This window comes from Gallus gallus, chromosome 8 (assembly GCF_016699485.2).
Source record: "Gallus gallus isolate bGalGal1 chromosome 8, bGalGal1.mat.broiler.GRCg7b, whole genome shotgun sequence".
In the NCBI taxonomy this organism is placed as follows: Eukaryota; Metazoa; Chordata; class Aves; order Galliformes; family Phasianidae; genus Gallus; species Gallus gallus.
Genome location: NC_052539.1, coordinates 5,601,056 through 5,616,098, shown reverse-complemented (window position 1 = coordinate 5,616,098; position 15,043 = coordinate 5,601,056). Strand labels below are relative to the sequence as shown.

Sequence of the window (15,043 nt, the reverse complement as noted above, 5' to 3'; positions counted from 1 at the left end):
GGCTCACGCACAGCACTGCCTGCTGGTTTGCAAACACGTAAAGATATCAGCACACACAGCTAAGGAGATGCACGGGGCTCAGTGATGCATTCTGACAGTCACTCCCTTGTAGAGGAGATGGGTCAAACACACCCACTCTGAATTTTGCACGTACACAAGGGCACACAAGCACTGATTCATCTTTGCACATCAACTCAGCCATGAAATCCTCACCCCATGAAAGCAAAACAACTAGTCCTCCATACAGCCCATCTCCCAAGAGGTGTTATGCACCCAAGGAGAGGAAGCCTTCAGTGCCCACTACAGCGTCAGAATGCTTTCCTCTCTCAGGGAAGGATGAGGTACCTCATTCATAGAAGAGCATAGGAAGTGTCAGTTCTCCAAGCAAGTTTATTCCCAGTTTGGCTCTGCATAGGCTAGTAGGACAGCAGTCAGTTTTTCAAAGCACTTAAAACCCATTCAACAGCTGGAAAATATTCCATAAGCACTATGTAACCATTGTGCCACCTCCTGAAAGCTGTTAACAGGGAAACAAGAAACCCCTGGGACAATCAAGATGCCACAAGGTCTCCATCTCCAAGGGGTAGTCAAGCTTGGAGAGATAGGGAGGTTCACTGAGCTTGGCTCCTCTCCCAAGCCCATGGTTCCTACACCAGACACTCCTGAACCATATTCCACTTCCTCAGACCAAGTCCCCTGCCTGTGCTCTCATCTCCTTACCCACTTTCTTCAACCCTTTTGCAGCTGAAAGAGGCAGAGAAAGTGGGATCATCCACGGGACGTGACACAATGGCCTCCTATGGAGAAGGGTCCTGAATGTCTATGAAGTGACTGTATCTGGGATGCTGGCGTAAACGGTTGTAGACATAAATGGTCAGTTTTGGAAAGAGCTTCAGGAAATACTCAGCATAGTCTCCTGTTATTTCACTGATCCTGAAGGAGAAAGAACAAAAAATAAAACCAAAAATGAAAGGTTTTTAAAAGGACATCCAAGGAACCCGTGATGCCTCAATTCCTCCCTTGCAGAGAAAAAGCCATTCTGATAACACAGCAAGGTTTCCTATGAGTCCTTGAGCTGAACCTTTGTATGCTTTCCCTAAGCAAAAAGATGGAGTGCAGATCTATTTCTCCAGCACCTCCACCTGCATCTTCACAGAAGAGCAGTGCTGGCCATTAGCCTTGGTGCAAGCATGACTTGGAGTTAGTGCCTATGTCACCAGAGACCTCTAGCCTCAGATGTGAAATGCCCATGGCTGTAAAGGCTTGGGCAGTCCAGCAGCTCTTCAGGAGCACTGACTGAGCCACTGGCTGCCCAGGATGGTGATGGATTCGCCATCCCTGGAGGTTTTCAGGGGAAGGGTAGATGGGGCACTGAGTGGTGTGGTTTAGAGCGTGGGTCGGTGGTTAGATGATTGGACTCAATGATCTTAGTGGTCTTTCCAACCTTAGTGACTCTATGATTCAGACTGCCTCAGCTCAGTAACGGCACTTTGGAAACAGAAGCAGGCAGCAGGGAGGCTTCCACAAGGTTCGAGTGAGGGATGATACAAACCTGGGAGCCAGATGTTGCTTCAAAATCTCAAGTTTAACCCTCTGAGCAAGCTCCATTCTCACCCTCAGGAGGTGTTACACAGCCCTTTATACACTACTGTGCTACCAAAGGAAGCAACCCCTGAAAAAAAGGAGTTTTAATGAGCTTCCTCCCATATCCCGGGCTCCTTTCTGAAGGAGATTTTGCTCTCAAACTCACTGATACTCACAGATGTCCAACAACGCAACCGTGGCAGGGACAAGCATGTGAACACGTACCTCTTATTAGGGTGTTCATCCAGATTTCTGATGAGCCTCAGTAGGTCTGTGATCTTTTTTGTGTAGATGAATTTTTTCCCAACACTGGAATTACTCATGATGCACAGAATCTCTGGATCAATCTGAAATAAGGTTACGGATTATTTATTCCCTGCCCACCATGAAAGCAGCACATCTGCTTTTACTTATCACAACTCCTGCCTTTCTGCAGGGACATCACCTTGCATGGGTACACTCTGTGGCACTCACAAGCATGTTGACCAACATGAGCTCTACAGGGCACACACCATACAGACTCCCTGATCCTCCTGCCTGGCCAAGGCATAGCATTCATATTAGGACTGTCAACATGGCACAATAGATTATGAAAATCTACAGGCCTGGAGAGGAGGAGAGAATCCAGAGTCTTGGATTCCAGACTGAGGAAAACTTCTAGTTGAAGGTCTAGCTCCAACCTCTCATCAACCCAAAGAGAAGAGGTTTACCTGCTTAGTCCAGTTTGGGTAAGGAATAGGTTCTCCAGCATTAAGAGTGTTATAAGCATCCTTTTTATCATCATCAGTCAGATCTTTGATTTTATTCCATATATTCTTCAGGGTGTTGAACTTCCTGCAGAACAAGGGCCTTCATTAGCTGCAACAGCTAACACCATTCCCAGCATCACAGGCAAATCCTGCACAAACAACTATTCTTTGTGCTCTTAGGGCTTACCTCTGCTTGCTCCAGAAATAAGGGTGCTCGCTCAGACCTTCCAAGCCCCGTTCATCATGAGAGGCCAGGCTATCAATAAGGTCCAAAGCCTCCTCATGATCCATGGAAACTGCAGCCATATCCTCAGTACTGACTTCATTAAGGGGCTTCTTACCCCCGGTTAAAACATACAGCATGAGCTTGCTGAGGTTCTGCAAAGAAACACATCAAGATGCGTGAACGTTCTTACCAAATGGAAGAAATGGGACCAGTACTCCTAAATGAGCAGAACGTATAAGTCAACATGGGTCTGCGGGTGTGCACAGGTGTGCAAATACACATGGATAGGAACTATGAAGGTTTGTGCCCAACGAGATGGGGCAAAGACCATAACCCAGAACCCAAGGTGTCTGTAGGTGTCCCAGCACCAGCCCAAGCAAGCCTTACATCCCAATCACTGCTATTCTCATATGTGGTCTGTTGTGACATGGGCTTGCCCCAAAAGCAACACATCTTCTAGTTGAGGATGCACAAGAGATGGCCCTAGAAATCACAGCAAAAGAAAGCATTAGAAATAACCTGAGATTTGAAACCATATATTGGTTTGGATGGAAGTTACCTCTAAGTCTTTGTTGATAAGTTCTGTTTTGCCTTCAGTCAGCTTTCTGGTGTTATCAAAATCCGCCAAGTAAATTTTGCCACCTAAATCTGGAGAAATAAGAGGATGATTACAAGTGAGGAGCACTGATACAAGCTTGTCACTGCTTTCTTTAGAAAACAGATCTCTGGAGAGACTGCTGTGGATTGAGCTATCTGCAAAGCCCAGAAACGCAAGCAGATCTAATGAGACATGAAAGCTACTCTGTTCACTCCCCCAGGGCTATTTGGAACACATCTGTGCTTATCCAGAGAACTAATGCCATTCTGCATAAGCATATCTGCATCAGTCTTTCATAGCTGAAGAGCAGCTTTTAAAATGGGGGGGTGTTAGGCAACAGGAAACAACAAAAAAACACCAAAACAACAAAAACCAACCAACCTATCAGGAAGTTCTTGGGATGCAGAGCCTGGTGAGCAAACCCAAGTGAGTGCAGCTCTCTCACTGCCTGGAAGATCATCTTCAGGATGCCTTTGTAATCCTTTTGGTCTTCTGGGTCCTGCAGATGCTCCTCGAGGTTTTTCTCCCAGAGAGTGAAGCACAAATACATGCAGCCCTTTTCTTGCTCAGATTGGAAGAGCTTCAGTAGATGTTCGCAGCTCCCACATTGGTCAAGGAATGTTTTCTCCTTGACGCCTTCTGCACGGCGGTGTATCCATACTGCCACCTCCATCCCATCGTAGAGCCCAAGGTAGATGTCACCCTGGGAAGCGCTCTGAATTCTCTGAGAGACGCACTGAAACACCTTTAATTTGCCAATCATGGGGCGATACATTTTATGAAGACTTTGCAGCTGGTGCCTCCAACGTTTGCTCTTTGGCTCCCAGTTGTCACGTTGTGTTGGAACAAACTCGGTGTTATACTTCAGAAGGAGGCATGCCATTTCACTAGCACGGTTCCTATTTGCAACAGCAATAAGTTTCCCAGTGTCAGCCCTTGCACCTTTTTTACACAGCATCTCTGCTATATCATAAGCGTTTTTCTCTACAGCCACCATCAGAGCTGTTTGGCCATCCTCATCCGCGTCATCAATATTTATGTCCTCCCTGTCCAACAGAGCTTTCACCAAACTTGTATTCTTCCTTTGCACAGCTAGAATGAGGGCAGTTCTGCCAGCTTCATCTTTGCAGTTGACATCAATACCATGGTCCAGCAGGAAACGGCCTATTTCAAAGACATCCGACTCACTTTTTCCCCTTTGATAATCTTTGAGGGCATGGATCAAGGCATTCCTACCTTCATTGTCACAAATGTTCACATCAGCCCCCATCTCCTGGATAAGAGTTTTTACCACTGAGAAGTGGCCTCCCCAGCAGGCATCCATCAGTGCAGCCTTCCCTCCCTTGTTCAGTTTCTTCTTCTCCTCACTGGCATTCCTTCTCATATTCACGTCTGCACCTTTGCTATGCAGGAACCGCAAGGCTTCCTCCTTCCCATACCAAGCAGCTTCCATGAAAGCAGTGAATCCATTATTGTCACTGTCATTAATGTTAAACCCACAACCAAAAAGGAGCTCCAGGATTTCCACGTTTCCCACCATGGCTGCCTCAATAAACACAGTGCCACCATTATCCTTCCTGGCGTGTGGGCACGCACCTTTGTCCAGCAAGAGTTGGACCATCTCCTTGTCACCAGATTGCACAGCACTGTGAAGCGGCGTCCATCCAAATTCTACTTTGGAGTTCACATCTGCCCCATTCTCCAGCAGCTCCAGCACCTTTTCCCTCTGGCCATATCGCAAGGCATCATTTAACTCAGAGGCAATGCTTTCTGCTCTCTGCATGCTAGACGTGGTAGATGCCTCCTGCTGACCGTGGGCTCCAGGCTCCATAATGGTCACAGGGAGGACTCTGCACCCTGATGTTCCTCACCCAATGAATATGAAAGATCCAGGGATCTCAGTGAAGGACAGGTTAAGTGCAACACTCAGTGTCTTTATCAAGAGGGATGCTCCGGGTCTGACTGATGGAATGCACTAGGTGAGATATTGGCTTCACAGTCTTCACCTAATTGATAAACAGAAGACTCCATTTGGTTAAGCCATCATTTACACTGATGCCTTGCAGATGTGAGAGGAGCAACTAAGGCTAGTAATGCCAATGCTAGCTGAGAGAAGCATGACTACAGCACTTACTGGGGGACACATGCGTTCATCCTCATTGCTTGCTCCATTTCACTGACCACAACAGAAGCAGGTGTCTCCCATGGGGCTGGCACATCTGATTGAAGGGATGGAGTGAATTTAGGATGTTCTCACTATTATTAAAGTCATGATGGATTTCCTGCAGTGTACCCAATAAGCTGGTCCCATCCAGTTGCAGCAGAACACAGCATGCAGGCAGAAACTGCCATTCTCCTGCCTGACAAGCAGAATCCTAGGTAATTTATCTGAACTAATCAGAAAAGGGGCAAGGCAGTTCTTATGCAAGAAGCCAAAGTTTAAATTCACAGCAACGTACCATGAAGAAAGACAAAGATCCTATTCTATTATGCCTTCCTTCCCTCTCTTCTCCCAAACCACAAAGCAGTAACCGAACACTGTATTTGGCTGACACCCTCACCCCCACCCCTCCAGCCCCACCAAGCATTCCATCCCCAGCAAAGAGAACCTGCAAGCCCTGGAAAGCAAAAGGGGGGGGAGAGAGGCGTGCAAGATGGAGATCTACGTCCCTCCTCCCCTCTTTTCTTCTTCCTCTTCCGAGATGCAGAACTGCAAACAGCCCGCCCAAAGGAGCGTTAATCATTTCTGGCCCATCCCACTGGCTCTCAGCCAGAGAAAACGCAGTCATACAGCCCTGCCTGCAGACACTCTTTGTCAGCCATAACCAGCTGGCATAATCAGGCAGACAAGAACAGGATCCTCTAATCAGCTGCGAGCCCAGCAACAGCTTAAGACAGCTTCAGAGGCAGGGAGCAGCTTTGCCAAGAACGAGCTGCCATGGGATGGAGCAGCACCCGGAAGGGTTGCACTCACTTCTGGAGGAGAAAAAAAATGAGCTTTTGGGAGGTGTTTTGGGGGGCATTTTCAGCATGCAGCAGAGGTCTGCAAACCTGCTTGCAGTGTCCGTTCTCATGACCAAACAGACCAGTCTCAGCCAGGGGATCACCAAGCCGTACTGGAAGAAGGCAGCTGCCCCCTACATCATCCTTGATTGCTGTCACCCTATGATCACCTTTTATATCTTCCTCTTCTACAGCACCACTCGAGGTAGCCTGCTACAGACTCAGCACAGCTTCTTCACCCACAGAGTACCAGTTTTAGATAACCATAGGCAACTCTGCCATCGCTCCATGGTTTCCAAGCTGCTGGCCGGTAGACGTGGAGAGCACAGGCATTTTCAGTCCAGCTGTCCAAGTATCAAAGACTTATTTAGATTAGAAAAGAACTCTGGGACCATCAGGTCCAAACATAACCCACTCCCACCATGCCCACTGCCCACATCCCTCAGTACCACATCTCCATGGTTCTGGAACACCTCCAGGGACGGTGACCCCAACCACCCTCCTGGGCAGCCTGTGCTTATTTATGGTCCAGAAGCCTCTTCCAAAGAGTCATCTTTGGCTTGAAGCAGGCCTGCATTGCAGCTCTTTGAGCGTGATCCTTGCAACCTATTATTAAAAGAGGAATCCGAGTTACAACACAAAAATACCGATGCCACCCAACTACGCTGAAGCAGTTTGCTGTTTAATAGTATAAAGATGAAAGGGAGCCAGTTCTGACAGATGCACCATCAGAAATTGTTAGCCACAATACAAACCGTTTGCAAATGTGATTACTGCCAGCAAGACATAGAAACAGACTCAGGATGCCTCAGACACCACAACAGCTTTTTGGGGGCTGCAGTGCAAAAGCTCAGCTTCACAGCATGGCAGTAGGCAGAGTAGCATTCGGATCAGAAAAACAAAAAGCCAAGCTGAGGACAGAGAGCAGCCAAAGGATGGAAAAGTGATGGCTACCATGCTGTATGCCTGCACAGCAGCAAAGCAGAGGGCTCAGGAGATGGGTTACGGACCCAACAAGCAGGGAAACCAGGCACACAGTGATGCAAGCCCTCTTGTTCCTCTGTGCTGATGGACACACACCCAGTTTGCAGCTCTCCCTTGAGATAGCATCCACGCACTGGCCACAAATAAACATGAGCTAAAACACAACAACAGAAATTGCCTGCTAAGTCAAAACAATTTTTACAGAATCCAAGAATAGTAGGGATGGGGCTTCTTTTTTTTCGTGTTCTTTGTACTTCCTTCCTTATTATATTTCTAACTGAGAACATCCCAGGATTTATATGCTTGGCCACACTGCCACGCTGGAGCAGAGCACTGGAAAATAGTCTACAGGAAGATGTGACCTAAACCCTGGCAGGTGGAGCTCTGAGTACAGAATCACTATGGATGGAAAAAACCTCTAAGATCTTCTAGTCTAACCACCCACTGACTCCCAGTGTTGCCTACCACATCACTCAATGTCACAACTCCACATTTCTTGAACACCTCCAGAGATGCCCCCATGCCCCCACGGCTCCCCTGGGCTGCCTGTGCCGATGCATCACCACCCAGATAAGAAATGCTTCCCAATATCCAACCTGAAGCACTAACCAAAGCTCATTCTGCAGTAGAGCACTGCTACGCTTCCTATCTGTATTTTGCTTCCCTTCTGGGCTGCTGCTCTGTTCTCACCAGCACAAAGAAAACCGACTCTAAACAGCACATCCATCAGCAAGTGGGCCCAAGAAGAGGTGAGGGCAACACCCAGACATACAAGCACCCCGCCAAGCAGGTCACCATCCACAGCGCATGGACAAGAAGAGCAGAACAGACCCGCTGGAGGCACCCAAAGTAGGTCAAACAGGCACCCACCCTGTGGACATAAACTTAAATGCATTTCTCCAGCTGGGAGGGGGATCCCAGCACTGCTTCTCCCATCTGTTTCCCACCCTCTGCCCTTCCCCAGCAGCTGTGCCTGGCTTACAGCTGCAGTGCATCAGAGCCAGCATGGAGCATATGGCTGCAAAGCCCAGCGCCGTGCTCAGCACCCTGCAGAGCCAGAAAGGAGGAATACTGCCCTTCGTGTTGGAGCATTTATTTGCAGATTGCCTTTCTGTAATACATAATGGACGAACGCATGCAATCACATATCAGCATGTCCCTTCTGATCCCAAATTCCCACACCTCACCCTGGGAAACTTTGGCCATGGTTTATGGGAGGCTTCAGCTCTGCTTTCTCAAGGCGGGTCTGTAGTTTGGGTTTGGTTGTTTTTTTTTTTCCCAAGGCTTTGTTATATGAGCATGGGGCTTTGCCAGCCGTGAAGGATGCATTAAGTGCAAGCATGTGGTTTTGTCAATGGAGTTTTCTCTTTGTGAAATGAAATAATGCCAATCTGACCAATTTTTTAGGGGGCCAAACTGATTTTTTTTTTTCAATAGAAAATCACGTTTAAATTCATGTCAAAGTGCACAAGACAAAGTATTTTTTGCTGTTAGACCCCACAAATCAAATGGACGTGATTTTGTTCCTATTTGCCTCTGTGCCATTTGTTGCTCTCACGGAGCCTTTATTTCTGGGTCGTTTAAACGTATGCTGGCAGTCTTTCACCTCATTCCTTGAACAGAAGATAAGGCGGGCAGCTTAATCTCTCTTCCTCCATTTAGGTGCATGACAACTGTAGAAGAAGAGCTGATGTATTTTACAGCAAACGATGACGTTTGGAATGTGTGACCATGCCAGAAGAGACAGGAGTGTTTGTTAGGGAGGCTGTCGCTTGCAAACATCTCTTAATGGTAGAGACCCATTTGTGTTAAGAGCATTGCCCTGGGATCTGAGTGACCATCATCTACAACACAGCTCTCCCTCACACTGCACTCATGCTCTCCTCAACCCAGCTCATTTTGCATCCCATAGAGGCAATAAATAGAAAGTAGGAGGTTTAAAGGCATGCTTGGTTTGGTTGTTATTCCGGGTGGTGCTTGGATGAAGCATCCTGGACCTTGGGAGGCAATATGTTCTCAGCATGGCTGGGTGGTTTCCAACACCCTTTCTGGTACCATGAGGAAGTTTTACTCTTCACAAGTTTCCCCTTCCCTCTCTGTGCTTCTCAGGTCACAGGTTTCAAAGGGGCTGTAGGTGGCCTCAAGCCACGAACCGCAAGCAGCTTTCCTTACACTGTGTGCTTTGTAACGGCCCCCCTCAAAAGGCTGAAAGAGAAAGTTAATGAAGAGCCCACAACCAATAATGGTGTCACAGCATTGCCCTCTTTGTGTTTTATTTTCTGACCATGACGTCACGTTCGTAGCAAAAATGGACCTCTGTATGCCGTTCACTTCAGTAACACAACGAAAGTGGTTCCAGTTGTAAAAGTAAATAATAAATAACAGAACTGCTCAAATAGCCCTGTGAATGCAGCCGGGACCCACCAGACTCAGAGGTAGAAGCGGGAAGAGGACTCGGAACAACATCCTTAAGCTGGTCCTTGGGGTTCCTCAGCTGCAGACGGGCCAGGGCAACACCAGACCCAACTGTAAACCAAACTGTAGACCCAGCTTTTGCCTCCTAAGTGATTTAAAAATAAGTTTTCAACACTCAAACTGCCCTCCTGCACTGCTATTCTCTGCCTAGGACAAGCTGCTAGCCCACGTGCCGAGGTGCCGGCCACAGAGCTCTATTTAAGGGCAAAAAAAAGGGAAACGGCATGAACCGCAAAGCATCCTTTTATGGCCATCAATGGTCCTCCATGCTCCCAGGAAACCTCAGACCCAGTTCGATGCAGCTCTCCCTGCTGCTATTTGCATACCTTGCTCCACGGTTGCGTTGCAAAGCTATTTTTCTCTCTTGCAGTTATTATACAGAAGCCGTGGGAGGCATGCTAAGTGCTGCAATACCTAAAATAAATTAATTTACAAGCTCCTCCGAGCAAGGGATGTGCGCATGCTTTGAGCAGTGCTCTTCTCATAAATACATATCATAACAATAACCATAAAATAAATAAGAACAATAATAAAAATGCATGTGACCTAAGTTCGGGTGCAGCCTGCAGGCCACGAAGCTTAAGGAAAGGATAGAAATGTCACTGTTAGGGCTGTGCTGCTCCCGGGCCCACCGCTCTTCTTGCTGACATGTGGGTGGCTTCAACCCTGCGCAGCCCAGCAATGGGACCACCGGCAGTGGGGTGGGAAGGCCTCTCCGTAGGGCAGCCTCGGTGGGAGCGCTCAAGGTCCTGGGCGTCCTGCTGGAAGGCTGGGATTTCAGCCAAAACCCCACCACCAGGCCCTGGGTGCCCACCCGGAGTGGGTTTGGTGTTGGGCATGGGTCAGGTGTGCAAACGCTTGTTGATGCTGCGGCTGGTGGCCTGCTTGGTCATGTCCTGGTAGGAGGCTGACTTCAGGAAGCGGGGGTAGGAGTCCTTCTCCATCAGGGTGCGGGTCTTCGCCTGCGCCTCATTGAAGCAAGCGGAGGTGGCTCCCGTCAGGTTCTTCCTGGTGATCTCCCTGGTTTCGTGGTCAATGTTGACCTGCAAGGAAGGAGTGCCCATAATTGTTAGCTTGGCACTGGCCAAACGTGGGGAGGGGAGCAGGCTTATCCTAATGAGGGTGAAGACATGGAATCATAGAATCATTACGGATGGAAAGACCTCTATGATCATCAAGACCCACCATCAACCTGTGCCCCTGACTGCTCAGACCATGTCACTAAGTGCAGTATCTACCCTTCCCTTGAAAACCCCCAGGGATGGTGACTCCATCACCTCTCCGGGCAGCCTGTGCCAATGCTTCACCATTCCTTCTGAGAATATTTTTTTCCTCGTATGAAACTTGCAGGCCTTTACACCCCTTCATTTTGGGTCACCACATGAGATCGGAAAGCTCAGGTCAATGAGGCCAAGCCTTCCCACCGAGCTGGAATAGCATCTAACGAAACCCAATGGATATTTTAGGATGTTTTATCCCTTCCCCATCCCATCCAGTGCCATGCAGCAGAGGCAGGGTCAGCTCTCACCTCTCTGGGTGCCTCGCTTTGGACAAACTCCTCGAAGATCCTGTTGGCTTTGGAGGCCAGCTTGGTTTTGGAGCGGGTCTTCTTGAAGTCCTCGCAGGCCAGCCAGAAGTCCAAGTTCTCCTCGCTGAACTCAGTCTTCAGGAAGGTGTGGAAGGCGGTCACCCCATCTGCAACAGAGGGACAGGCGGTGAGTGGGGCTGGGGGGGAAGAAGTCATCAGGACTTGCACTGGGAGGCGGTGGGGCTGCTGGATGTGGCATTGCCCACCATCTCCCTGGGAAGACCATACCACAGCGTCTGTGGATTTCCTTTCCCTCTGGACAAACTCCAGCAACTCTGAACCTCTGCTAACTGGCCTTAAGGCTCCAATAAAATCCTTTCCCACAGACAAATAATCCTCCAGTTTTATTTATCTGACCTTTCTGTAATGAGTCTTTAGAGTGGTTTCTTTACAGCTTCGGAAAAGAGCTAATTCTACGAAGGGGAAAATCCACTGAGATATGAGTATGCCTGCGGGAATCAAGGAGAGATGGCTTCATTTTTATTTCTCAGCTGGGATTCAGGGGAATGAGATGTGAGGAGTATGGGAGAGTGCCTGCAGCCCGGGAACCAGGCTTGGGGGATGTATTTATTGAGTTACAAAGCTGGATATGTTCGCTAACCTTCACAGCGCATGACGAGGGCTGGAAAAAAGATGTGTGACCCTGGACTAGCACTGCGGAAGGACTGTCTGTTGCCATGGAATAAATTGAAGCAGACAAATACTTTTGTGTTCAGATTTGGTCTCCTTGCTGGCCCTACGGGTACAACACCTTACATGAACCGTGTGCACTGCCATAAATTTTGGAGAGGAAAAATGGAGGTGTGCATCTCAGCACGGCAATTGAACGCCTTCTCTCCGTGTAAGAGCCATTGGAGAGGTATAGGATGGGCAGACAGAGGGCAGCAATGTTTTCCAAAGCAATGAAATCCTGCATGAAAGCAGCTACACGGGCAGCAGACGTGAGCCCAGAGAACGTAATGGAGAGATACCCTCCAGCTGAAGGTACGTGCCACTGCTCAGCATGCCCACGGCCCACAAAGCTGTGAGACAGCACTTCTGACCCCCAAAAATATCCAGCCAGAAGGGAAGGGTAAAGCCACAGGAAGGGTAAAGCCACAGGGACCTGCCTGCACTCTGGGCACGAGGGCACCTTCCGAGTTTCTAGAGCAGCTAATTGAGGAGGAGACCTGACTCCAGGATACATCCTACATGCTCTTATAAAGAGGAAAAAACAAAATCCGACTCACTTTTACTCTTGAGGAGCTGGTCGAAGGATTCCCTCCACTCAAGCACCTCTCGTGAGGAGTCTCTGCAAAAGAACAAACAACAGGACGTGAAGCTTGCCATCTTGCCGGCGAAGGATGGGAGCACTTCATTAAAGCAGCTCACGATGAGACAGCAGAAGAAGGGAAGCAGCAGCACGAGCAGGAAGCCGCAGTGAGACCCCAGTATCCTTTACCTGTGAGCCCTCTTTCCTTTCTCTTTTCCCCTTTCTTTAACGTTCCCTGATGGCTCACCAGACCTCAGCTCCATCTGATGGAGCTTTGGCTGGGCAGTCTTCTCTAGAGGATGCTCAGCGGAGCCCTTTTCCCCAGTAGCAGCCCAGCAGAGCCCCCTCTGCATGCAGGCGTCTGGCCGACAGCCGCAAGGTTCAGTATTTGGTTTTTAGTGCTGTATGCATTCCCTGGGGGACTCAGGCACGGCTTTGAGATACCGGCACCTGTGGGAGCCCTCTGGCTTTCCAGCTTGATGCTAAACCCCCACTCTGCCTAATGCCGGTGCATCCCTCTCCAACCCTTCTTTATAACTGGTGGAGCTGGGACGTGGCAGGCAGCGGGGCGGGACCACCGGGACGAGCTGCACCGCATCCTCCCAGCCAAGCAGAGCATCCCCAGGGACAGCCCAGCCCAAGGGGACCCACAGCCTCGGCTTACCTCCTCCTGGAGCCCAGCTGCAGCTTGCCTGCTGCCCCGATGCCGTGTCTCAGCTCCGGTTTATGCAGCAGGATCCCCAAGCGGGTCTTGAGTTCTTTGGCTCTGGAAGGGAGGAAGTGGAGAGGTTGGAACGTGGGGACCGCCACCACCATCCCTGTTCACAGGGGCAGCCCTCTCTCCTCCAGCTCTCTGGCTTTCTTGCTTTCTGCCTCATGCAACAAGCAATCCCCTAATGGCTTTTTCTGCTCCCTGGCAACTGTGCTCCGCAGCGAGCTGGAAGAATCACAGCGCTCGCCTTCTGCTCAGCAGAGAGGGAGCATCTCCATGCTGTGCTGCTGCAGCTGCCCCCCTGCTTTTTGGGGGTGCCACAGAGCTGTCACCATCACCTACCCCATGCCTCGGGGACCTGGACAGCACAGCAGCGGTGGTGCCAACTCAGAGCCGGATGCGTCACCACTGGGTGTCCTGCAGCAACAGGGCAGGAGCTGTTGCTAAATCCGCTCCTCTCCCCAGGGTCCTCTGGCAGCGCGCAGCCCTGCTGCTATTTGCGTGCTGCAGCTCCTGCTGCCGTCCCAGGGCGCCCGTGCAAAAATAAGTGCTTAAATGTCAGGGCACCAGCATTGCACGGCTTCGTAGCCATGTTTGGCAGGATGTCACCGAGTGCTGTGAGCACCTCGACTAAAACAGTGCTGCTGCCAACCTGCGAGGGGACGGAGACAGCAGAACAAACCTCGTGTGTGCACACGGTGAGGTGTGGGGCAGCCTATGTGTTTTACCTCTACACCCCTCCCTGGGAAACACAGGAAATCCTGCAGCCGTCCCTAGCTGAGTTCAATGCTGTCTGCACCCTGATTTCTATCGGAACATCATGACAGCAGAGGCTGGTCCGATGTCAGGAGCATCATCTCCAGCTAACCCTCTGCTTCCCAGCACTGTGGTGTGGGAAAGCCCCTTACCTCTCCAGGCAAGCGATGGGAAGCGCAGCCAATCCTCGGCACATGCTGAGAGCTGGGCACCGAGGCATCCAGCAACTCATCGGATCCTCGGGGCACCACCTGTGCTGCTGCGTCGCGTGCTGCTGGCTGGAATAGCGCCGAGAAGCTGTGCTTATATGGGGCGGGAGGGCTGGGAGGGTACCCGGCTCTGCTCCAGCCTCCAGCCAACCAACAGCTGCTCGGCACCAGCAGAGAAGATAACAGCTTGGGTAGGTGCAAAGGGAGGGGGTGGGAGGCTCGTCCTTGAGCATCACCAGTCAGCACCACTTCCTCGATAAGTGGAAAAAAACAGGCTCGCGTCCACAGACGTGTGCAGCCTGCTGAGTAACTGCGGGGACGGCGAAGGGGACAAGCAATTAGTCAGCGCCATCCCACTGGCTGATGACTCCAAACCCTCGTCCCTGCACGGCAAAGGCTGGCGTGGTGGCATCACTGCAGCAGGGACATGGGGAACGGCACACCTTGCTGACCCCGTGGCAGCTCCTCTGGCACGAGAGAGATGTGACGTTTTGGCACTAGACAGAGTGCACCATGGCCAAGTTCAAGGCTGGTTAAATGAGGGCTGATGTCCACCCGTGTCTCTTTATCACAGATTTTCTGGGAGAAGGGGAGGGCACTGATGAAAGACTGAACGTTGTGTGGGGAAACACCTGGTAAAGGGGCATCCCAGTGGGAACTGGTGATGGGAAGAGTAGAGCTGAAACTCTACTGAAACTAAGGCACGGAAACATGCAAAACGATGGGAACTGAACTGAATGGATACTCCTCATCCTCTCCTTCCTCCACACTTCTCCCATTAGCACCAGCTCAGCAGCCAGCACAGGCATTTTGCATGAACTCAGGCTGCCTCCTGCCTTGCTGCCCCACTGCCACCATCAAGCCAACACAGTAATGGCCAGAGCCCACAGGAGGCAACCTGCTCATG

At 50.1% G+C, this 15,043-nt stretch overlaps 2 protein-coding genes across 9 annotated transcripts; both read right to left on the bottom strand.

The window, feature by feature from the left end:
- Positions 1 to 370: 370 nt before the first annotated feature.
- On the bottom strand, positions 371 to 5,875 carry RNASEL (ribonuclease L). Of its 6 annotated transcripts, none has more exons than NM_001031267.2 (8): positions 5,767 to 5,875; positions 5,292 to 5,517; positions 3,539 to 5,163; positions 3,119 to 3,207; positions 2,521 to 2,711; positions 2,295 to 2,418; positions 1,810 to 1,931; positions 371 to 933 (listed from the first exon to the last, which is right to left on the bottom strand). In NM_001031267.2, the coding sequence occupies exons 3-8, from the start codon at positions 4,986 to 4,988 to the stop codon at positions 798 to 800; spliced, it is 2,112 nt and encodes a 703-aa protein (NP_001026438.2). In that variant the 5' UTR covers positions 4,989 to 5,163; positions 5,292 to 5,517; positions 5,767 to 5,875; the 3' UTR covers positions 371 to 797. The 6 variants fall into 6 exon arrangements, 5 of the variants coding, with proteins under 5 accessions (NP_001026438.2, XP_040560477.1, XP_040560475.1 ...); XM_040704543.2 differs by having other exon boundaries at positions 373 to 933; positions 5,617 to 5,861; XM_040704541.2 differs by having other exon boundaries at positions 373 to 933; positions 5,292 to 5,376; positions 5,767 to 5,861.
- Positions 5,876 to 8,221: 2,346 nt separating this feature from the next.
- On the bottom strand, positions 8,222 to 14,207 carry RGS16 (regulator of G-protein signaling 16). Of its 3 annotated transcripts, none has more exons than NM_001277544.4 (5): positions 14,080 to 14,207; positions 13,124 to 13,225; positions 12,437 to 12,498; positions 11,148 to 11,314; positions 8,222 to 10,662 (listed from the first exon to the last, which is right to left on the bottom strand). In NM_001277544.4, exons 1-5 carry the CDS (start codon positions 14,157 to 14,159, stop codon positions 10,462 to 10,464), a joined length of 612 nt encoding a protein of 203 aa, NP_001264473.1. In that variant the 5' UTR covers positions 14,160 to 14,207; the 3' UTR covers positions 8,222 to 10,461. The 3 variants fall into 3 exon arrangements, with proteins under 3 accessions (NP_001264473.1, XP_040560472.1, XP_015145760.3); XM_040704538.2 differs by lacking the exon at positions 14,080 to 14,207 and adding an exon at positions 13,514 to 13,659 and having other exon boundaries at positions 9,388 to 10,662; XM_015290274.4 differs by lacking the exons at positions 13,124 to 13,225; positions 14,080 to 14,207 and adding an exon at positions 12,649 to 12,966 and having other exon boundaries at positions 9,388 to 10,662.
- Between the last annotated feature and the right edge of the window lie 836 nt (positions 14,208 to 15,043).